Raw genomic sequence first — 25127 nt, 5'->3', positions numbered from 1 at the left:
TTTATTTGGGGGATTATTGGCCAGTACACTGGGAGAGAGAAATCTCTTTTCTTTTTGAATAGCGCTGCGGGATCTTTAACGTTCAGCTGAACAGGCAGACAGGACCACAGTTTAAAGTCTCATCCAAAGGATGACACCTCAAACAGTACAGTGCTCCCCCAGCACTGCATTGGAGCATCAGCTTAGACTATGTGAATTCAAGTCATGACGTGGGGGATTGAACGCACAACCTCCTGACTAAGAGGCATGCGTGGTACCACTGCACCAGGCTGCCAATGCCACGTTCAGGAGCTCCAAGGTCTTGAGGCAAAACCTGCTCCGAGCTGCATCAGTGGAGGGCGCGGGCTGGCATGACAAGAGCAGCATACCAAGGCCTGAAGACCGAGCAGGAAGAGGCTTTCCCCGGCCTCTCATGACGTGGGGGGTCTGGGACTGGGTGACCCGACAGCGCCCTCGCACTGACCCTGGGTCGAATGATCCGATTGAAGTAATAATAATCTTTGCCTTTTTATGGAGTAGGGCCTGATGTTCAGGTCATTTATGGGGTTGATGGAGGACCCGTCGCTGTGGAGAACCCAAGGCCAGAGCCTAGATATGGTCACATGTCAGTGAAGGTGCTGGTGAAGAAGGAAACCTTGACATCAGCGTCGAAAATTGTCTCCAGGTTGGTCATGGGCAGGTGGTTCATGCTAGCTACAGACTCCTGGCAGCTCAGGGGAACCATGTCTGTGGGGGCATCCTTGGGGTACAAGGCTTTGGCCTCCAGTTCCACCTCTGCTCCCATCAAGACCTTCCTGTTCCTCTTGCAGGCCAAAGGGACGGAGAAGCTGGACAATAGCTTGCCCACATCGGAGGCCTGGAGATAGTCTGGATTTGGGCACTCGGTTTACTGTGCAAGACTTCAACCAGCTCTACCTTCTCCAGCATCCCTTAAACGAATAATAATAGTCCTGGATTGCTCATGGGGTAGATGGGAGTGCAGTCTTGGATTGAGTGAGCAATTTATTATTTGAAGGAATTATTACTCCCGAAAAAGCGATTCGCCAATCGACTAACAACTGTGTTTCTGCTTACTGCTAGATAAACTGAGACGTGTGGAGTAAGGAAACATTTCGCCCTCCTTAACTGGGAGTTGAAAGATTGGGTGATTATTCACACTCTCTCTCCCTCCCTCCCACACAAAGAATATTAAATAATTTGGTCACTCAATTTACAACTGTTCGTGGAACACTGCTGTGCACGATTGACTGCTGCGTTTCACCCACACAATAGAGTCACACAATACACTTCAGAGCATATTTTGTGAAGGGCTTTGAGATGTCGCAAAGACTTGATAAGGCGCTCAATTGCAAACTACACATATACTTTCTCTCTTCCTGCCTTTCTAACCCCTGATAAGATTCTTATCTCTTTGCCCACACCTTTGGTTCAGTACTCCTAAATTCTCCTTCCCCCTTATTCCCCACTTGTTGCTCCCTATAGGCTCTGTGAGATGCTTTGCACTGTCCATCTTACGTGAAAGTGATCGTTATATGAGTGCAAGTTGTTTTTACAAACTGAGTTGCAATGTCGTAATCAGGGGAAATGAGGAAGTGTCATTTCATCCTCTAAACTCCCTGTGCTATTTATACCCCACGGTGTCAGTCCTATAGCTGTCCTATAGCAAGCTGTGTTTCAGGGAGAATTGAGCACACACGCCATAAGGGGAGTTGTGTACGAATTGACTACTGGCATCCAGACACTGAGGATACACAGCAGCTGGGAGGGTGTGGTGTATGTGTGGGTGTGGGGGGGAAGTGTCCTACATATCCACAAGCTCTGCTGAAGCCCTGCGGCATAGTGGTTAGAGCGCTCGAGAGGACCTGGTTTCAGTTCCCAGGTGGGACAAAACCTTAGCCAAGTTTTCTTCCTCCACACGCCTCAGTTTACCCAGCAGTAAGTAGGAACCCGGTTGTTAGTCAATTGGCATCGCTTTTCCAGGGGTAATATTCCCTTTTTAAAAAAATAATTTGATCACTCAATCCACAACTGTTTGTGGAACACTGCTGTGTGCAATTGGCTGCCTCATTTCTCCCGCACAATTCACAGTCAATTCACTTTATGGTATATTTTGTGAAGCGCTTTGAGGCATCTGAACGACATGATAAGGCGCTATTTATTAAATGTAAGGTTATTATGAGAACTCCAGAAACTGCTGGCTAGTGCAACACCTGCAAATTGGGGCTACAAATAATCTTGATTCGCACCTAAAACAGAGAGTAGATGGACTCCAGGAGTGGCCCAGCACATTGCGATATGAATAGGAAACCACGTGAAATGCGTTTGTTCAGCAGCAGCCGTCACTGTCAAATCCAAACCACCTTCTGTGTAATCTGCTTCATTGCTCAACTCCTGAGCTCTGATGCTCGGAGCAACATATTACTGGTCAGTGTCTGACTCTGGTTCAGGAAGCTATGGGTTCAACCCCCCAGATTGGGCCTTGGAGTTCACAATTATAATAATATTCCTTACATTTGATATAGCGAGGCATCCAATTGTGCACAGCAGCGTCCCACAAACGGTTGTGGATTGAATGACCAAATTATTATTTTTATATTTTTTCTTAAGGGATTATTACCAACGGAAAACCAATCCGCCAATCGACTAACAACCGGGTTCTTACTTACTGCTGGGTAAACAGAGGTGTGTGGAAACTTGGCTAAGGTTGACACTCCAGTGCAGTGTTTGCAGGGTGTGGGGAGGTGGGGGAGAGTGCACTTCATTGTCAGTGGCACCATCCTCAGAGTGAGACATTAAACTGAGCTCCCATCTGTTCAGACGGATGTCAAACTTCCTGCGACGTTACTGGAAAAGAGAGGGGAATTAATTTCTCTCCTAGGCCGACAATCCTCCCACTATTTGTGGACATGGCAGGGTCTGGCACGATGATACTGGACCAAATATTCATAATTACCACCCACGTCACAGCAGAGGAACAAGACAAAGTGTCCAGGAGCGCGGATACTGTGTATTTTGTGGGCGAACAGCCAATTGCACACAGCAGTGTCCCTCCATAAACAGTCGTGAATTTGAGTGGCCAAATTTCTTTTTTTGGAGGGATTATTACCCCCGGAAAAGAGATCCAACAATCGACTAACAACTGGGTTCCTACTTACTGCTAAGCAAACAGAGTTTTGTGGAGTAAGGAAACTTGCCTACGGTTTTGCCCCACCCGAGAATCAAACCCGTTTGCGAGGCGAGCCGCGCTAACCACTAAGCTACGGGACTCCACCTAATGAAACGTAATGTTTCTGAGCCAGAGGTGAGACTGCGAATGACCAGCAGAGCCAGGCTGTCAATTTAGGGTTTAAGACCTCAGGTCCGTTTAATCTCAGCTGTCCAAAATCCCCGCTCTGCCGTTCCCCACGATGAATAAACCTGGAATAACAACATTAAAATACATCAGGCACAAGTCACAGCTAAATTATTAGGAGGGAAAGCTTAGGAACGTAGGTCTAAATTTATTGTTAGTGTGAGATTGTTGAGATACAGTATTAATAGCTAACTGGCTTCCAGTAAACTCTCTCAGAGAGACCTGGTCTGCGAGCCAGGCTCAACTCACATGTCTTCTGGGAAAGTCTACTGAGCGTGAGTGAGCGACTGAGTGGATCAAACCACAGGCAAAGGAATCAAAGCCTCAAATTTCCCATGATCTTAGCCTTTTAATATTTAAAAGTCTGCAAAATCAGAAAATTAATCAAGTCTTAATTTAGGGGCCACTTATTCCCACAGTTCTTATGAAAATAAATTGGCTTCACAATTAAATACTAAACTTCCTCTAACCTGTCCGTCCACGCTCCTAGGACAGCGTTATAGACACAGTAAAGCTCCCTCTACCCTGTCCGTTCACACTCCCAGGTCAGGGTTAGAGACGCAGTAAAGCTCCCTCTACACTGTCCATTCCATAAGGATCATTAAAATTTTATCCACAAAATAAAAACCCGGCAAAAATCATGGCAAAAAGCAGGTCCAAATTAAGGGGAAGAAACAGAATACAAAAAACGCCGGTGAATTTCAGTAACAATCAGTGACATTCTTGCCTCTGAGATAAAAGATTGTATATTTAAACCGCATGTCATGACTTTGAGCTCCAGTCTAAATCGACTCTATAGCACAATTTTTTGGGGGAAGCACTGAATTGTTGGAGGCGTCAACCCTTGGAATAATAATCCTTGCATTTGATATAGCTCATTATCATGTCATTGAGACGCCTCAAAGCGCTTCAAAAAATATCATAGAATCATAGAATAATACAGCACAGAAGGAGGCCATTCGGCCCATCATGTCTGTGAAAAGAGATGTCTCCCCTACTCCCCCGCGCTCTCCCCATAGCCCTGCAGACTTGTCCTCCCCAAATAATTATCTACTCTCTTAAAAGCTGGCATCGAATCAGCTTCCACCACCATTTCAGGCAATGCCTTCCAGATCCCAACAACTCGTTGTGTGTAAAAAAACTTCTCCTCACATGCCCTCTATTTTGTTTAGCACTATTTTAAAAGTGGTGAGCCTCATTCCTGACCATCCTGGTAAATCTCCTTTGCACCCTCTCCAATGCCTTGACATCCTTCCTAAAGTGTGGTGCCCAGAACTGAACACAGTCTCTAACTGAGCCTAACCAGTGGTTCATCATAACTTCTGTATTCTATGCCCTTATTTATAAAGCCTAGTGTCCCGTATGCTTTTTTAACAGCTTTATCTACCTGTCCTTCAAAGATTTACTATATAAACCCGAGGTCTCTCTATGCCTTCACCCCCTTTAAGATTGTACCATCAGCTTATATTGCCTCTCCTCATTCTTCCTCTTAAAATGCATCAGTTTGCATTTCTACACATTAAATTTCATCTGCCCCGTGTCTGCCCATGTTACAAGTCTGTTTATGTCTGTTTGCAGTCCGCTACTATCCCCCTCACTGTTTATTACTTTTTCTCGCTTAGTATCACCTGCAAACTTGGAAATTGTACTCCTATGCCCAAGTCCAGGTCATTTATATAGATCAAAAACAGCAGCGGTCCTAATACTGATCCCTGGAGTCATCACTGCACACTTCCCTCCAGTCAGAAAAACAACTGTTCACCACCTCAAGTCTTACAAGTGATACTTCATCAAACACCTTTTGAAAATCCATATTAACTACATCAACTGCACTACCTTCATCCATCCTCTCCGTTACCTCATCAAAAAACTCTATCAGATTTGTTAGACATGATTTGCCTTTAACAAATATATGTTGGCTGTCCTTTATTAACCCATATTCTTCTAAGTGAAAATGTATTTTATCCCAGATTATAGTCTCTAGAAGTTCCCCACTACTGACGTTAGGCTGACTGGCCTGTAGTTCCTGGGTTTATCCTTCTGCCCCTTTTTGTACAGGGGAGTAACATTTGCAACTCTCCAGTCCTCTGGCACCAACCTGGTGTCCAAGGAGGACTGAAAGATTGTGGCCAGAGCCTCCATTATTTACAACCTTACTTCCCCCAGTAACCTAGGATGCATCCCATCCGGACCAGGTGATTTATCTACCTTGAGCACCAACAATCTTTTTAGTACCTCCTCTTGTTTATTCTTATCTTATCCAATTTTTCTACCCTCTCCTCCGATATTGGCATTGGCTGCATCCTCTTCTTTTGTGAAGACAGTTGCAAAATACTCATTCAGTACCTCAGCCATGCCCTCTGCCTCCACGAGAAGATTTCCTCTTTGGTCCTTGATTGGACCCGCCCTACCTTTAACTAATCTTTTATTCTTTATATGCAGATAAAATATTTTACGTTCCTTTTTATGTTACCCTCTAATCTTTTCTCATACAATCTCTTTGCCCCTCTTATTTCCTTTTTCGGTTCTCCTCTATTCTTTCTATATTCTATTTGATTGTCTTCTGTATCTTGGACCTGACATTTATCATAAGCCTCCTTTTACTGTTTTATTTTAATCCCAATTTCCTTATTCATCCAGGGAGCTTTGGATGCCCTACCTTTCCCCTTTGTGGGAATGTATTTGTTCTTTCCCTGAACTATCTCCTCATTGAAGACATTGCTCGTTATCTGCTTTACCTGCCAATCTTTCTTTCCAGTCCACCTTGGCCAGGTCCCTTTTTAACGCATTGAAATTAGCCCTCTTCCAGTTGAGTATCTTCACCTTTGATTACTTCTTGCCCCTTTTGATAAGTACTCTAACCTAATGATGTTGTGATCACCGTTGTCCAGATGCTCTCCTACGGAAACCTGCTCCACTTCCTTCCCCAGAACTAGATCCAGCACAGCTTCCTTCCTCGTTGAGCTGGAAACATACTGATCAGAAAGTTATCCTGCACACATTTCAGGACACCTTCCCCCTCCTTGCCCTTTAGACTGTTATTTTGCCAGTCTACGTTAGGATAATTGAAGTCCCCCATTATCACTACTCTATTGGTTTTGTATCTTTCTGAAATCTGTTGCAGATTTTCTCATCTATCTCCTTCCCACTATTTGGTGGTCTACAGTATACACCTAACAGAGTAACAGCTGCTTTTCTACTCCTTAACTGTAACCAAATAGATACTGTTTTTGGACCCTCGAGCACATCGTCCCTTTCCAGGCCGTATCCGTGTCTTTAATCAATATTGACACCCACCGCCCCTCCTTTTTTTCCTTCCCTATCCCTCCTGAATATATTGTAGCCAGGAATATTCAGCTCCCATTCCTGCCTTCGTTTGAGCCAAGTCTCTGTTATTGCCACTACATCATGACCCCATGTGGCAACTTGAGCCGCAGATCACCAATCTTTTTGTCACACTCCGTGCATTTACGCACATGCATTCCAAGACTGACTTAGTCTGTGCTGCATTTCTCCCCGTCTAAGCCCTCCTTTTGCTGGATTACTCCTGATTACATTGCTATTCGTCTCTCCCAGTCCTCTATGTAACTTATTTGTCCTCTCTAATGCTAAATCTTGATTCCCTTCCCCACAGCACTAGCTAACCTCCCTGCGAGGACATAGGTCCCAGCTCTGTTCAGGTGTAACCCATCCAATTTGTACACGTCCCACATTCTCCAAAAGTGGTCCCAATGATCCAGGAATCTGAAACCCTCCTTTCTGCACCATTTCTCCAGCCATGCATTCATTTGATCCTGCTGTTTTGATACTCACTTGCACACAAGGCACTGGGAATAATCCAGAGATCACTACCTTTGAGATTCTACTCTTTAGTTTTTTCCCTAGCTTCTCATACTCTCTATGTAGGATCTCAGCCCTTTTATTTCCTACGTCATGGATCCCAACATGGACCACGACTTCTGAATGTTCCCCTTCTCCCTGTAGAACCCATTCCGTAATGTCTTCAACCCTGGTACCAGGGAGGCAACAAACATACCACGCGAGAGTCACGTCTTTGGTGGCAGAAACGCCCGTCTACTCCTTTCACCATTGGGTCCCCAATGACAATCGCATTGACACTCTTCCCTGTGTCCCCTTGTGCATCCATTTGCTTTTAACACCCCTCTCCAGAGGTGTCATCACCCTGACCAATATTCAGTACAGAGAATTGGTCTGTGAGTGCCACACTCTCAGGGAATTTCTGACTGCCCGTCCCCTCTTCCTACCATACCGAGTGGTCACCCACTCACTCTCCTTCTGAACCCTCTGTGGCTGTGGGGTGACCACCTTTTGAAACGTTCAATCCATGAACTCTTCAGCCTCCCGTATGTAGTGACACCAGCCTCTCCTCAAGCTCAGAAACCCTGAGCTCAAGCTCCAGCAGCCGGAGGCACTTCCTAGACAAGTACCTGTCCAGAGCACACAAAACATCCTGGAGTTTCCACATGGCACACATTGTGTATGCAACCGGTTGCCCTATTGTATTTCCAGACATAAATGTTATATATTTTATAATTCTGCACCTCTTTCCCCCTCTGCACTGAATTTCCACTCTCACCAAATTCCTTAACAGAATTCTCATTCTATTCCACCTCATTCAGTTCCCTCCTCACGCTGCTCGGCTCTCTGTTCAAAGATATTTTATGGGTGAAACATAATAGTCAATTGCGCACAGCGGTATCCCACAAACAGTTATGGATTGAGCGACCAAATTATTATTATTTTGAAGTGATTATTACCCCCAGAAAGCAATCCGCCAACCAACTAACAACCGGGTTCCTACTTACTGCGAGGTAAACAGAGGTGTGAATATGGAGTAAGTAAACTTGCCTAAGGTTCTGTATCAAAAGTAAGGCTGATTAGTAATTAGAAATTAATTATCAAATTGAGGAAAACGCGCTCCCCCACCCCTTATATTGATGACTCACACCCAGCTCAGTCCTGATTTAGTGCTAACTAAATACATCAGGAGACGTCAATAGAGGCAAGAGGACAAAAACAAGTGTGAAAAAAATTGGCCAATCTGATTAACCTGAGAGAGCGAGAGACTTGCGTCCTTTGCTGGGAAACGACACAAAGACCTGGTCAGATTTCTAAGGCAGACACATTTGACGGGACTTAATTAATGCAACAAAAGTGCCTTGTTGTGTAAATGCTTTGCGACATTTTTGAACAAAAGGCTAAATCGGAAACTGAAGAAATGATTCCACTCTCGTTCCTGGAATCGCAAAAGAGATAAAAGACCCATTTTGTTCTCAGCGTGATTATTAATAATATGAAATATTATATTTATAACAAGCATATTCACCAATAACATGAAGCCGAACAATAGGAACGAGTCAATCGATGACCTATTTTGCTCAGTGTCTGTCGGCTCCAAAAATATCCTCTTGTAACACTCTACGCTTGACAAACAGAAGGCAGTCTGAAAGATACACATTTGCAGTCCTGTAGCGTAGTGGTTAGAGCACTCAGCTCGCAAGCGAGAGGACACGGGTTCAATTCCTAGGTAGGGCGAAACCTTGGGCAAGTTTCCTTACTCCACACGCCTCTGTTTATCTAACAGTAAGTAGGAACCCGGTTGTTAGTCGATTGGCGGATCACTTTCCGGGGTAATAATCCCTTTAAAAAAATGATTATTTGGTCACTTGGTCAATCCATGATTGTTTGTTGGGACACTGCTGAGCGCTATTTGCATTTTGTCCACAAAATTAATTTTACATTATATGCTGTGAAGCTCTTTGAGATGTGTGAGTGAGGTTGACATTGTAAGGCGCTATATCAACTGCAAGGAGTAGCACTGTTAATAATATTATTAAACCTACAGTCCATGTCCCTATCGCCACATCGAGGAAGGCCATTGCCAAGTGTTGGAGTGGAGTGAAGTTCCTTCCAGCACCACATGGCAGCGCTCAAGCACAGTATGTGAGCAAAGAACACACATTAACATGGGATGTAGAACATGTTAGCATTACATAGGTAATGGGAAACCACAAGTTCCCATCGAAAAAGGCACAATTTTTCTTTTAAACTTTCCTATGTTGCTTGAGTGTTGGCCCCTGCTTGCCTTTGAGGGGGGGAGGGGGCAATACGGAGGGATCGAAGGAGAGAGAGCATAGTGCCTGAAGACACCTCAGACGCTTCAGGAACGGGGCGTAGTGGCTGAGGACACGGCCACCGATGGTGGAGCGGAGGGGACGGGGGACGGGTAAAACAAAACCACGCAACACAATTGTAATGATCAGGTTGAATACTCACAACTGAGGCGTGGAGTTGAGCGAGTGATGGAGTGAGGGCAGAGATGGAGATTCTACGTCGTTGCAGTCTTGATGGTCTCGCTCTTCTGGGCTCTTCTTCTTGTGTAGCTCGCAGTCACTGTGCTTATAGGCAGTGCAGCTCCTTTGTCCGGGGCAAGTCAAGTCATGTAGGGTGGGCATCAGAAAGATTAATCCCTCCAACAACAACAACAACCCACAAATGACACGTGTATGGAGCCTTTCACAATAGGAGGACATCTCAAGACGCTCAATCCTTTCAGAATCAAAAGCACTGATCACTTTGCCATTACCACCTCCTCGTCTGGTGATCAGACAACCTCCTCACCAACCACCCCGGATGAACGATGCCACGGTACAACACGGTGCTTTGGTTTTGTCCCACAAACAGCCGAGGAGCGAGTGTATTTTCAGCGCCTTAGGGACGTCCTCCCGACGTACACGGCTCTGTACAGATGTCATTTGTTGGATTTGTTGTTGTTGTTCGTGCGCCACTGTTCAGCGAGCGAGTAAGTGGGGACCCGGTGGTTAGTTGATGGGCGGATCGATTTTCCGGGGGTAATAATTTGATTCAAAAAATTTTTGAAAACAAATTGGTCACTCAATCCACGACCGAATTTTGCCCATAAAACATTCCCTCCCTCCCTCCCTCCCTCCCTCCCTCCCTCCCTCCCTCCCTCCCTCCCTCCCTCCCTTACTCTCTCCCTCCCTCCGTCCCTCACTCCCTCCCTCCCTTCCGTGAATCTCGAGAAGACGTGACAAGGCGCTATATCTCACTGCCGGGGAATCAAAGCTGAGGACGTGCTCGCCTACGTGACCCATATCACCGCCCTCCCAGGAGGGTCCCCCAGGTCCCAGTGACCCACCGCCAAACACTCATTGTCCCCTTCACAGATTCCGGAAAGGAAAGGATAATAATAATAATAATAAATAATCATCATAATAATATTGTAATAATAACAATCCTTGCATCCAGGTCCTTTCGCTTGCGAGGCGAGTGCTCTAACCACTACTCCACGAGACTTTCTCCTCCTCTTTCAGGATTTCGAAAGTATGAGAGGGAGGGAGAGAGTGTGCGAAAGAGGAGACAGAGAGAGAAGGGGGAGAGAGAGAGAGAACAAAGTGAGGGTCAGTGGGAGATGACACAGTCCTGGTGGAGAATGACAAACCCCCTGAAACGCTCCCCCCCCCCCCTCCCGGCTGACAATCCCTCAGATAAAAATCCCCTCATTCACTTCATGGCTATTTTCGAGGATGTCGCTTTGCCCAACATGGCTACCGTGATTCGCTCACAAGATACCCAGTCACTACACTTTACATTTTAAATCGCAAGTCGCGGTTAGCTGATCGGCGGATCGCTTTCCGGGGATAATAATTCCAGGGGTTAAAAAATTTGGTCACTTACTCCTCAACTGTTTGTGGGACATTCCTGCGTGTAATTGGCTGCCGCATCTCTCCCACAAAGCACGCAGTCACTACACGTTGCAGCGACTCCTCAGCTTTTAAACGCAACGGTGACGTGATAAGGTGCTGTATCAAATGTGAGGACTATCATAAAGAGCCGGGATTATCAGTTTTAATTAAAACTAATTAAATGCTAATTAAATGCTAGTATTCTGGGTGGGGTTGAGGGTCAATTGCTAACTTGTGGGGGCAATAACTTTGCTTTTCAGCGCCTTGGAACATCCTCCCGATGTGAAATGCACCGTGCGAACGTCATTTGTTGCTTGAGCCCCATCACACACACACACACACACACACCCTTTCAATCCCACTTCCTGGTTTTTACAGCGCTCTCTCAGTCTCTGCATCAACGGATATATCTTTCTGGCTCAGCCCCGTCACACCCCATCAATTACGTCGTTCCCCCCACCCCCCACTTCACCTCACCCCCTCCCTCCCTCTCTTCCTCCCTGTCCTCAGCGTTCAGCCTCCAGACAACCCCTGAGCAACAAGAAGAAAAAACATAAAAAAGGAAAAAACTAAAATAAGCAGCGTGGGAGTCTCTCAGATCTCTCCCTCAGAATCTCCGCAGCCAACACAAACAGCCTCTGCTTCATTCCCACACTTAAATATCCTGAACCAGATCATCCGGGAGAGCTATTGTGTCTGAATCACTCACAGCGATTTGTGCACAATACGTCTACATTTGATACAACGCCTTATAACGTCAGGATGGCCTGGCCAACAATCCCCCAAATAAAATTGGTCACTTGTTCCATGACTGTTTTTGGGGACACTGCTGCGTGCAAGCTAACTGCTGCATTTCGCCCGCAAAATACATGCATACATTTACAGTATATGCTGTGAAGCACGTTGAAACGTCTCAACGTGATGAGGCGCTATATCAAATGGAAAGATTATTATTATCATTGTTATTATGGGGTGAAGGCCTCTTCAGCCTTGCTCCTCACTACCTCTGTGACCTGCTAACCCCCATATCCACCTCCGCTCAGCAGTCTCCGATCTGATCCATGTTCCCCCCGCCCCACCAGCCCGCCCCACCATCACCAGTCGAACCTTCAGCCTCTCTGCCCCCACCCTTTGGTACACCATCCCACAGTGCCTTCGCCTTCCCTTGTCTCTATCAAGGCACATCTCAAGACCCTCCTCTTTGACGGTACCTTCTACTCCTCCCCTCCCTGCCCTCTACCCCTCCTGATCCCAATCCCAGCTCTGGTCCAAATCCCTGACTTGGGACGTCCTCCCGATGCGGAAATATAATTTTGCATTGTATCATCGATTCCCAGATGTATCGTCAAACCTCATCAAACGTGCATCGCCTGATCTGACCTGGGAGAGTTCTCCTAAGCCAACCTTTACCATCAGGTCTGACGGGAGGGATTTCTAAGAGCAGAAACGACACACGGCTTTTACTGGAAAAGCAGGTTAGCTCATCTGCAGGCCTCACTGCGGCGAGAGAGAGAGAGAGAGAGAGAGAGAGAAAGAGAGAGACAGAGAAGCTTTGGCAGTGCTTTTCTCTGTCACATACAAACAGCCATGAGTCAACCAGCAGCAAACTCGCTCTCTGGGTGAGAGTGTAACACTTCCACACCCACATTTATAATAATAATAATAATTATTGCATTTGATATCACGTCTCATCACGTCTTCGAGACGTCTCAAAGGTCTTAACAGGATATACTATAAAGTGAATTGACTGTGTATTTTGTGGGCGAAGCATTTATACGATCCACAGCCTCACAAAGACCCTTGAGATGAGCTAATGTTGCTGTTGATTGCAATAGGAGGTGAACTATTCCATTGGCTTTTCTCGCTCTTAAAAAAATTCCCCTTTCATCTCGAGTTTGTATCGTCATCGAGATGAAATGTATGAAATTATATTTCATTTATTTGCTTTGCAAAAATCATTCCTGGGCACTGAGGTGTCTTTCCCCCTCACCTTCCCCATCCCGACCTCCCTTCCCAGCTGTGACTGTTTGTTTACACCTATTTATATGCTGAATTCCGGAGTCCAATAGCTCATTGGTTAGAGCACTCACCTTGCAAGCGAGAGGACCCAGGTTCGATTCCCAGACAGGTCGAAACCTTTCGTACTCCACTCACCTCTGTTTACTTAGCAGTAAGTAAGTAGGAACCCGGTTGTTAGTTGATTCGTGGATCGCTTTCCAGGGGTAATAATCCTTCCTCCCAAAAAAGATAATATTTTGATGAAGTAACAGAGCGGGTGGATGAAGGTAGCGCAGTTGATATAGTTTATATGGATTTTCATAAAGCGCCACATAAGAGACTTGTAAGCAAAATAGAAGCCCGCGGTATTAAAGGGACAGTGGCAGCGGATACAGAACTGGGTGAGAGACAGATTGCAGAGAGTGGTGGTGAACGGTTGTTTTTCTGACTGGAGGGAAGTGTGCGGTCGGTATTGGGACCACTGCTCTTTTTGATCTATATGAGTGCCTTGGACTTGGGTATAGGGAGTACAATTTCCAAGTTTGCAGATGATACTAAGGTAGGAAAAGTAATAAACAGTGAGGAGGATAGTAGCGGACTGCAAGAGGTCATAGACAGACTGGTAAAATAGGTCTGATTCCAGGCAGGAACACATTCCCAAAGGACCGGCCTCTCTCTCTCTCTCTCTCTATCTGTGTTATTAACTACCTCCTTGGATCTAGCTTCCAAGGAACTAGTTGATAACACACAGAGCGAAAGAGAGAGAGAGACACTCGCGTGTGAATGAAAGAACCTGTTTGTTTGCGGACGTCAAACAAAGAAAGATATAAACCCCTGTAGCAGTGGGCAGGAATACACCGGCTCCTAAAATAGATTAGGGCTTGATCACAGCAACGCATCAGTACCAACACAAGAGGAATTTAACATAACCCACAGTGAAGGGAGTGATCCTGACTGTTTAACCACAGCACACGGATGTTGTATTGTTTTAAGACGATTGCTAGATGGTCTGGCCCCTGGGCAAGGCTGTGTTATCATGGAATTATACAGCCCAAACAGTCCGCTTAATGCTTAACATGGTACTTTACACTGCACATCATTAGGAGCTTTGTGTCCAGGACACACTGTCGTGATGCACATCACCACTCTTTGTAATAATAATATTAATAATAATCCTTGCATTTGATGTAGGGCCTTTCACGTCGCTGAGACGTCTCAAAGCGCTTCACAGAATACACTATAAAGTTAATTGACACTATTTTGTGGGCGAAACGCGGCAGCCAATTGCACACAGCAGCGTCCCTCAAACGTTAGATTAACTGATCAAATTATTATTATTATCATTATTTTTTTTTGGAGGGATTATTACCCCCGGAAAGCGATCTACAAATTGACCTACTTCCTGCTAGGTAAGCAACGACAACAACAACTTGCGCTTATAGAGCACCCTCCACGCAGAGTAGCGCCTCAGAGCGCTAATGGAGTAAGGAAACTTGCCTAAGGTCCCACTCACCCCAGAGAGGAGACAAACGTTAAAGGGTGAGGCTGGGATCCAAAGGGCATAAAACAGTGCACACATTCACATCCTGTGCAATCTCCGTCAGGGTGTCACTGACATACTCTTTGTTACACTCAGTCAGGAGTGGCACAGGGTATGACCGCCCCGCTCTCAGTCCTACTGACGTAGGCTACAGTCTCTTATCTGTGAAAAAAACCAGGCACTACACTTGATAGGAACTGTTTGTGAATCACCCGGAGACGTTTCAACATGCTAGGCACTGCATCAAATGCATAATAATAAATACCGTAATAATAACCCTTACATTTGCAGGGCTATGGGATAAGAGCAGAGGAGTGGGACTAGTTGGTAGCTCTTTCAAAGAGCCGACACGGGCACGATGGGCTGAATGGACTTCCTGCTATGCTGTAAGATTCTGGAACTCTATGGTTTGACACGGCAGCTTTTGTCAGGAGAACATCTCAAAAAACGCTGCAAGAATTCAAGATCCTCATCCTCACCTACAAGGCCATTCACGGGGTTGCACCCTCCACCTCTCCGACCTACTATCCCCCTACTTACCTGCCCGTACCCTCCGTTCCTCTGGCTCCGGTCTCCTCCACATCCCCGGCCCCAACCGCCCTACCATCGGTGGCCTTCAGCCTCTCAGCCCCGAGGCTCTGGAACTCTATCCCCCAGTGCCTTCGCCGCTTCCTCCCTTTCCTCCTTCAAGGCCGGTCTCAAGACCTTTCTCTTCAACCGTGCCTTCAGCTCCCCTTTCGACTCTCTACCCCCTCCTCACTCCCTCCCTTCCCTCCCCTCCTCGCTCCCTCCCTTCCCTCCCCTCCTCGCTCCCTCCCTTCTCTCCCCTCACCCTGACCATTTCCCCCCAATGCTCGGGTCCCGACCCAACTGTCCAGCGCCTTGGGACGTCCTCCCGACGTGAAAGGTGCTCTATAAATGCAATCTTGTTGTTGTTATTCACAGGATTTACTGTGAAGTACAGTAACTGTGTATTTTTGGGCAAAACACAGCAGACAACTTACGCACATCAGTGTCCTGCAAACAGCCATGAAGTGAGCAACACGATTTATTTGAGGGATTGTCAGCCGGGACACTGGGAGAGAGAAAGACATTCCTTTCTCTTTTTAAATTATACCTTTACGATATCTTTACCATCCACCTAAACAGCACCACAGGTTTAACATCTCATCCCAAGGACAGCGTCTCCAACATTGGGGCTTGAACTTACTACCTCCTGACTCAGAGGGAAGTGTGGGGAAAGAGAAAGTGCAGGGAAGTGAGACTAATAAAAAAAAGAGGACGACTTAACTAAAATAATGTCTTTCTTCTGCGCTAAAAATGTCTGTGTATGACCGAGGGGAGAGACACCGGCCAAATAATAATAATAATCCTTGCATTTGATAATCCTTGCCTTATCATGTCGTTTAGCCTTCTCAAAGCGCTTCACAGAATATACTGTAAAGTGAATTGACTGTGTACTTTTGTTGGTGAAAGGTGGCAGTCAAATGTACACAGCAAACAGTCGTCAATTTTTTTTGAGGGATTATTACCCGTATTATTAATAAAAAGAAATTATTGTTTAAAAAAAAGCGATCCGTCAATCGACTTAACAAACAGCTGGACAGATAAACAGATAGGCGTGTGGAGTAAGGAAACTTGCCCTGCCCAGGAATCGAAACAATTTTGAACAATTTCGAGCAATGAACGTTTTGAGGTTTTCCGTATATAATTCAAACCCTTTGGGGTTCGTTGCCCTAAATCCAGCACTAAAGCCGCAGCGGATGGCAAGGACACATTGGTGCAGTAGAGGGTGCTGTTAGGTGGATGCGGCTGAGCCAGATTGGTGAGACAGCTGTCGAGGGGGTCTTGTCTCTGCCCAAAACTGTGTGGTTCCCGACCCTGACGCTGTGCCAGGGTGGCATTGCCTTCCCTGGAGTGAGAATGAGCTCTCCTGTCCCAACGCAGCTCTCTCCCTCTCGCTTCCGAGTCAGAAGCTTATGGGGTTCAAGCCCCCACGTTGGGGCTTGGAATCATATTGTCTAAGGTGACCCTCCAATGCAGTGCTGGGGGCGTGGGTGGGATTGCATTGTCGGAGGAGCTATCTCCTTCGGATGAGACGTTAAACTGTTCAGGACATTAAAGATCCCGCGGCACTATTTCAAACAGAAGGGAGTTTCCTTCTCCCGGTGTCCTGACCAACAATCCCCCCCCCAAATAAAATCATTCAAACGCTCCACCTGCGCAATTGACTGCCGCGTTTCACCCACAAAATATACAGTTAATCCACTTTGCAGTATATCCTGTGAAGCGTTTGGAGGCGTCTCAAGAACGCGATAAGGCGCTATATCAAAAGCAACGATTAAGGATTATTTAAGACAATTAAGGTTACACATAAACTGTCACAAAAGAGTACGAGCAGGTGGGGGCCATTATCAGATATTTTAATCCCATTTCCCTGACTTTTCTCCAGAACCTTTACTACCTTTACTAATTCCCAGGTTCCGTCCATCAGCCTTTTAAACGCCCCCAACAACAAACAACAAATGACATTTACACAGCGCCTTTCATGTCGAGAGGACGTCCCAAGCCGTTGGACAGACAGAGATTTGGACCCGATCTGGGGGAATGGGATCAGGAGGGATGGAGGGCAGTGAGTGTGGGGATAGGAGGGTGACCCCACATTTTTAAACCCTCAATCATCTCAATCCCGCCCGCACAACCCTCTGCGTGAAGAAAGATTTTCTGATCCCACTTTCAATAAAAGTCAACTCAACATCCACTCCGCTTAAACCGCGATGCAACAACCGCAACAACTTGCATTTTTATGCCGCCCTTCACCCAGGAATAAGAGCCTCGGAGCGTTGCAAAGCAATTTTAATAATAATAATAATCCTGGCATTTGACATAGCGCCTTTTCATGTCGTTGAGACGTCTCGTGGAGTGACTGTGTATTTTGTGGGCGAAACATGGCAGCCAATGGCGCACAACAGCGTCCCACAAACAGTCGTGAATTGAGTGACCGCTTTTTTTAAAAAAAAGAGATTATTACCCCCGAAAGCGATACGCCAATCGACTAACAACCGGATTCCTACTAACACCTTCCACGCCGGGAGGACATCTCAAGGCACTTCACTTACCTGAGGGGAGCCCGAGCTCGGAAGGAGAAGGCGCTTCACAGGGAATTGCTCTCAAGTGTAGTGACCGTGTGTGTGTTTGTTTTTCACAGCTGAACCGAACAAGTAACTCGCTCAAAGCCACGGAGGGTATCTGAGGATGGTGAGGTGGGAGGGGAAAGACAGGTGAGCGAATGTGCAGTGAAAAGCTATGGTGAAGGGGGGGCGCGGAAGGTAGTTGGGGGGTGGGGGGGGTGGGGGGCAGGGGGAGCCAGTACAGAGCTACGTGGGAATAATTGATGCTTATGCAACCAACAGTAAGAGGGAATGAAATCACCATCACGAGTCATTTGTATGAGGTCAGCTTACATTTACCAAGTGCTGAATATCCAGACACTAACGTTGTGTCACAGCTCATGAAATCTTTTACATGAAATGTGAACGCGCACCATTATTTAGAAGTGAAAAGGCCGTGGAAGGTCCGAGCGAAGACACTGGTTGAAGCAGAATCCATCGTAACTTTTTATTGGGAACCATATTTGAAAAAAATGATATTATACAATGTTTTCTGTTTTATAAACAGCTCCGGCCACAAGTGACAAAGGAACATTTTCTCCATCTGCGACCAGGGCTCCCTCTGCCTCCTCGTCCTCTCTGCTGCCTTCGATACTGTCCACCACTCCTACCTCTCTGATCTGCTGAATCCCTACCAACCTGCCCGCTCCCTCCGTTCATCGGGCTCCGGTCTGCTCCATGTCTCCCGCCCGACCATCGGTGGCCGGGCTTTCAGCCTCTCTGCCCCCACACTCTGGAACTCCATCCCACGGTCCCTTGGCCTCGCTTCCTCCCCTCACCTCCTTCAAGGCCGGTCTCAAGACCCTTCTCTTCGACCGTACCTTTGCCTTTGGTCGCCCTCCCACCTCTCCGCCCATCCTCCCGACGTGTGAAAGGCGCTCTGTAAATGTAATTTTGCTGTTGTTGTTGTTGTAACATCGAACAGTCGCAAAGCGCTTCACAAGGAATTGGTGTAAAGTGTAGTGACTGTGTGTTGTGAGAGTGAATGCGGCAACTGAACTGCGCACAGCAACGTGGAGCAAACTGCCATGAAGAGAGAAACCCGTTCTCTCTGAGAGGATTCTCGGCCTTTTTTCACATAACGCCACAGGATCTTTAATGTTCACCTGAACAGGTACAGACAGGAGTTTGGTGTTCATGTGAGGGGCAATGCCTCTGACAAATGCAGCACTTCCCCCCCCTCCCCCCCCAGCACTGTCCCATAATAATCCCTTCAAAATAAAACAATAATAAATTGGTCATTTTCAATCCGCGACTGTTTGTGGGACATTGCTGTGTGCAATTGGCTGCCACGTTCGCCCACAAATATACAGTCACTTCACTTTACGGTGTGTTCTGTGAAGCGCTTTGGGACGTCCTCCCGACGTGAAAAGCACTATAATAATCCTTGCATTTGGAATAAGTAATATAATCTCTCAGAAAAAAAAATAATAATGGTTCGGTCACTTCACTGGGACGCTGCCGCGTGCCATTGGCTGCCGCGTTTCGCCCACAAAACGCAGTCACTTCACTTTGCAGCATATCGGGTGAAGCGCTTTGAGACGTCTCGACGACGTGATTAGGCGCTGCATCAAAGGCAAAGATTATTATTATATATTATTATTATACATTATTATTATTATTATTGTTGTGTGTGATTGACAGGAGCGCTCGCCCCGCCCCCCAGGGCCACCCGGTCACGTGGCCGAGGCTCATCTGCATAAACCGGAACCGCCAATGGGCTGTGATATGCAAATGAGGCGACGCTGATTGGCTGAGAGGAGAAGTTTGTTACATTAGAGCAACATCTGGGCACAGAGACACAGACCCACTGTGACACACACAGTGACACAGACCCACACACACACAGTGACACAGACCCACAGTGACAGAGACACAGACCCACACACACACAGTGACACAGATCCACTGTGACACACACAGTGACACAGACCCACACACACAGTGACACAGATCCACACACACACACAGTGACACAGACCCACACACACACAGTGACACAGACCCACACACACACAGTGACACACAGAGACACAGACACACAGTGTCAGAGACCCACACACGCAGTGACAGAGATCGACAGAGAGAGAGAGACACACACACACACACACAGACCCACACAGAGAGACACACACAGTGACAGAGATCCACAGAGAGAGGGAGAGAGAGAGACACACACACACACAGTGACAGAGACTCACAGTGACTGAAACACACACAGTGACTGCGGCACTGACTGACTGAGATACACACTGACTGAAACCCGCTCAGAGACTGAGGCACACACACAGACTGGGAAACACACCCCCACACACACTGACTGGGAAACACACCCCCACACACAGTGATTGGGAAACACCCCCCACCCCCCCCCCCCCCCCCCCCCACACACACACACACACACAGACTGGGAAACACACTCCCACACACAGTGATTGGGAAACACCCCCCACCCCCACACACACACACACACAGACTGGGAAACACACCCCACACACAGTGATTGGGAAACACCCCCCACCCCCCCCCCCCCCCCCCCCCCCCACACACACACACACACACTGACTGGGAAACACACCCCCACACAGTGATTGGGAAACACGTACACGCACACACACAGTGCATACCTTGAGAGAGGCTGAGACACACACCCACTGAGAATAGAAACTGAGACTCACGCAACAGAGACTGAAGTGCTGAGATACCACACACTGAGCATAGACATAGAGAGAGAGAGACACACACACACTGAGCCAGACATAGAGAGAGAGAGAGAGAGAGAGAGACACACACTGAGCCAGACATAGAGAGAGAGAGAGAGAGAGACACACACACACTGAGCCAGACATAGAGAGAGAGAGAGAGAGAGAGACACACACACACACTGAGCCAGACATAGAGAGAGAGAGAGAGAGAGACACACACTGAGCCAGACATAGAGAGAGAGAGAGAGAGACACACACACTGAGCCAGACATAGAGAGAGAGAGAGAGAGAGACACACACACACTGAGCCAGACATAGAGAGAGAGAGAGAGAGAGACACACACTGAGCCAGACATAGAGAGAGAGAGAGAGAGACACACACACTGAGCCAGACATAGAGAGAGAGAGAGAGAGAGAGAGACACACACACACTGAGCCAGACATAGAGAGAGAGAGAGAGAGAGACACACACTGAGCCAGACATAGAGAGAGAGAGAGAGACACACACACACACACTGAGCCAGACATAGAGAGAGAGAGAGAGAGAGAGACACACACACTGAGCCAGACATAGAGAGAGAGAGACACACACTGAGCCAGACATAGAGAGAGAGAGAGAGACACACACACACACACTGAGCCAGACATAGAGAGAGAGAGAGAGAGAGTCACACACACACACAGACTACACCCAGTTACAGACACACTGACCTGGAGCAAAGCCTTTGCAGAGACGCCTTTGAAGAGCCAAAACCTATCCAGGAGACAGGTGCACAGAGAGAGAGAGACAGAGAGAGAGACAGAGAGACTCTTGACAGGGGAGAGAGAGAGAGAGAGAGAGAGAGAGACAGACAGACACAAAGTCAGAGACAGATCCCAGAGAATCCCCAAAGTAACCCAAAGCAGCTCCCACCCTCCCCCTCCATCCCTCCATCCCCTCCATCCCCTCCATCCCCCCATCCCCACCCACACTACTTTTTTTTCCTGAAGAACATGACTTTTGAAGAGCTCGCAGGAGATCCAGGAGACAGGTGGGTCAACCGTCACCTCCACCAGAAAGTCACCACTCAATCCTGTTTTGCCTTTCGTGCTGTTGTTTAAACGTGTGGGGTTTTTTTTTTAAAAAAAGATAAGTGACACAGAGAACTTATTTGAAACCGGTGGCAGTCGATTTTCTTTTGCAAATCTTACTTTTATTGGGTTTTGTTTTTTTTTAAAAAAAAGTTAAATATGTGTATGTAGATATATGTGTATATATATATAGAGAGAGAGAGAGATGTGTATTTTAAAGCATAACTTTGCAGACAGGAGTTAAGATGCTGTTTGCGTTGTGTGTGGCAAAATGTTAGCAGTACTTGTGATATCTGTGTCTTTGCTATGAAAGTATGTCAACCCCCATCCCACCCCCCATCCCCCACCCCACCCCCCATCCCCCACCCCCCACACCCCCTGTATTAAGATCGAGAGACTTGTGTTAACTTTCCCATCTCTTTCTGTGGACAGGATGGAGGCGGTAGGAAAGGCTTTGGAGGAGATCCTGAGCTCAGCATTACCACAGGGTTGCATCACAGCCGGTGTGTACGAGGCAGCCAAGTTACTGAACGTGTAGGTGCCTCGTCTCACTCTTAACCACACTCACTTGCCAAGTTTCCCCCCACCCTACACCCCCCGCCCCCCCGTCCCCCCCCCCCCGTCCCCCCGCTTGCCATCCTGGAGTCCAGTCATTTAGGGGTTAAAGCACTGGCCGCTCGCCTCGAGCCTAATTCCTGGACGGGGCAAAATCTTGAGCAAGTTTCCTTACTCTGTTTGCCGAGCGGTAAGCAGGAACCCGGTTGTTAGTCCCGCCGGGGTAATAATCCCTTCAAAAAATAGTCCTAACCATTTGTCCGCCCGATCCGCCGCCGTTTGTGAGACTCTGCCGCGCGCAATTGGCTGCTGAGGTTCGCCCACAAAATGTACAGTCACCGCACTCGACAGCGCATTCTGTGAAACGCTTTCGAGACGTCGCAAAGGCGTGATAAGGTGCTATATCGAATGCAAGGATTGTTCTGATGATTCCCAAACGATCTGACCTATTTTCTCTCTCTCTCTCTCTCTCTTTCCTCCCTCTCCCAAAACACCCACAGAGATTCGGATAATGTGGTTCTGTGCTTACTGGCGAGCGACAGCACCGACAAAGTGGATGTGGCTTTGCAGATCCATTTCACCCTGATTCAGGCGTTCTGCTGCGAAAACGACATTGACATCATGCGGGTTAACAACATGCAGAGGCTGGGGGAACTGCTCGGGGCTGTGGATGGAGCTGGGGAACCCAGGGATCTACACTGTATATTAGTCACTGTGAGTATTTTAAAAAAAAAGGCGACCAAAAAAACCCAGAGGGAAACAAAATCCCCGGGCTTCGGGTTCGCTACTGGTTGCTAATTTCCCCCTTTCGTGTGCCGTGACTGCGTGTGAGCAAAGCGTTTTAAATGCAAGTGTGAAACGTTTCTCGCTTTGTTCAGAGTCAGGCTGTGTGTCTACGTGTCTGTGTGTGAGGAGAGTGTTTTCAATGCAAATGTAAAATATTGTTTTCTGTCTTCGGTCTCTGTCTACGTGTGTGTGTGTGTGTGTGTCTTTGAGATATTTTAACTGCAAATGTAAAATATTGTTCTGTGTTTGGAGCGAGGCTGTGCGTGTGTGTATGCGTGTGTGTGTCTTTCTATCTGTCTATGTGTGTGTCTTTGAAAGTGTTTGAAATGCAAAATATTGTTCTCTCTGTTCAGAGCGTGTGTGTGTGTGTACGTGTGAGTGTATGTGTCTCTGTGTGTTTGTGTGTCTATCTATGCGTGCGTGTGTGTGTGTGTGTGTGTGTGTGGAGACTGTTTTAATGCAAAATGTAAAATATTTCTCTCTCTGTTCAGAGGCAAGTGTCGCCGTGGAAGGACCCAGCCCTGAGCAAAGTGACCTGTTTCTGCAGAGAGAGCCGTTTCCAGGACCAGTGGGTGCCTATCATTAACCTGCCAGAGCGATGAGAGAGAGAGAAAGAGAGAAAAAAAGCCAAAGCCACAGGAGCTGGACTGACAAAGAGATGACAATTCACTCTGGAGAGAGAGAAAGAGAAACTGCTGAGTTTTTTTTTGTGTGTCATGGAAAAAAACCTACACATTACAAGCATTCATCGGCTGAAACCTGGCGCTGGGAAAATTAAAAGACTTGATTTTTTTTGTTGCTGAGAGAAGCGGCTGGATTGGAGTTTGGGGCCTGTTGTTGTTATAGTGTCTCTCTGGGAACTCTGTCTAGTTTCACGGCTGGAGGTGGAGAGACAAGTGACTAAGCAGAAAGGAATGGAACTGAGCGTTGAATGTGGATCCCACACAGAGAAAGAGAGAGTGGCGCATTCCTTCACATCCTACAACGTTTCCTTTCAGGAAATCTATATATAGTTAGTTGCCGCAACGTGGACATGGCGAGGGATTGGATGCGTTTTCACGGACTCGCAATACCGTTACTAATAAGAATAATAATCCTTGCATTTGATACAGCGCCTTATCAAGTCGTTGAGACGTCTCGAAGCTTCACAGCTTGTGAAGCGAACTGACTGTATATTTTGTGGGTGAAACACGGCAGCCAATTGCTCACAGCAGTCGTGGTTTGAGTGTCCAAATTATTATTTTTTGAAGGGATTATTACCCGCGGAAAACGATCCGTCAATCGACTATCAACTGGGTTCCTACTTACCTTTGACTCGGGAAACAGAAGCATGTGTGTGGAGTTAGGAAACTTGTCTAAAGTGGCCGAAAGTGTTGCCCCGCCTGGGAATCGAACCCAGGTCCTCCCGCTTGCGAGGCGAGTGCGCTAACCACTATGCTACGGGACTTTGTTCAATACAGGAGCGTTTTGAAAACTTGCAAGCGAAAACAAAGAGCTTCTTGCATTTCACGTGCAAAACGATATTATTTTGCTGTTTTTGTCTTAAGATAGAATTAAATAAGTTATTTTGTGATTTAGACAAAAGGTCTTTTTTATTAATTTATGTTGAGTGATAAAGCAATCGATCGGTTTCCATCCACAATGTTATTTTATATTTTAAAAAATGGTTAATAAATGTTATTACACTTATACTGTTAAACTCTGTAACATGGTTTCAGAAATCATTTTTCCTGAACTGCAAACAATAAACTCGATTTGACTAAAACCTCAGGAATATTTATGAAAATTCAGTCAACTCCTGATAACTCGACTCTGGCTTAACTCAATATTTATGAGTTTATATACCTAACTCCCCACTCCTGATAACTCATCACTGACTAACTCGCTCTTTTTCCTTGGCGTGAAGAGTTATCAGGAGTTTACTATCATAATAATCCTTGCGTTTGTTAACTGATCGCTACACATCAGGCCTTTCCCTTTCCGGAGGAGGATGGTCCGTGGGAGGGAGGGGGTGACATGATGGGGTCTCAGCAGCTGGAGGGAGAGACAGTGGCCGGAGTGATGCTGTCAGCACCTGAGGTGTGGAGTCACTGATGGGAGCTAATCAGGAGGGTCTCGGTGGTGTCGACGTTCAGCTGGAGAAAGTTGGCTCTCATCTGGGACTTGATATCTGTCACGCGATAGAGTTGGGTGTCATCTGCATACATGTGGAGGTTGACCCTG

At 46.9% G+C, this 25127-nt stretch overlaps 1 protein-coding gene and 1 long non-coding RNA gene across 2 annotated transcripts; one reads left to right on the top strand and one right to left on the bottom strand.

Moving 5' to 3' along the window:
* Positions 1–3338: 3338 nt before the first annotated feature.
* On the bottom strand, positions 3339–9860 carry LOC103189130. The gene is made up of 2 exons (XR_489038.2): positions 9650–9860; positions 3339–3417 (listed from the first exon to the last, which is right to left on the bottom strand). It is a non-coding gene; the product is annotated as an uncharacterized LOC103189130 (long non-coding RNA).
* An 11597-nt stretch (positions 9861–21457) lies between these two features.
* LOC103189132 (growth arrest and DNA damage-inducible protein GADD45 alpha) lies at positions 21458–23516 on the top strand. Its single transcript, XM_042335825.1, has 4 exons — positions 21458–21523; positions 21996–22097; positions 22619–22832; positions 23396–23516. Exons 1-4 carry the CDS (start codon positions 21486–21488, stop codon positions 23504–23506), a joined length of 465 nt encoding a protein of 154 aa, XP_042191759.1. The 5' UTR covers positions 21458–21485; the 3' UTR covers positions 23507–23516.
* The last annotated feature ends 1611 nt before the right edge of the window (positions 23517–25127 follow it).

This window comes from Callorhinchus milii, unplaced genomic scaffold, assembly GCF_018977255.1.
Source record: "Callorhinchus milii isolate IMCB2004 unplaced genomic scaffold, IMCB_Cmil_1.0 Scaffold5, whole genome shotgun sequence".
NCBI lineage: Eukaryota > Metazoa > Chordata > Chondrichthyes > Chimaeriformes > Callorhinchidae > Callorhinchus > Callorhinchus milii.
This window is presented reverse-complemented; position numbering and strand designations above follow the sequence as displayed.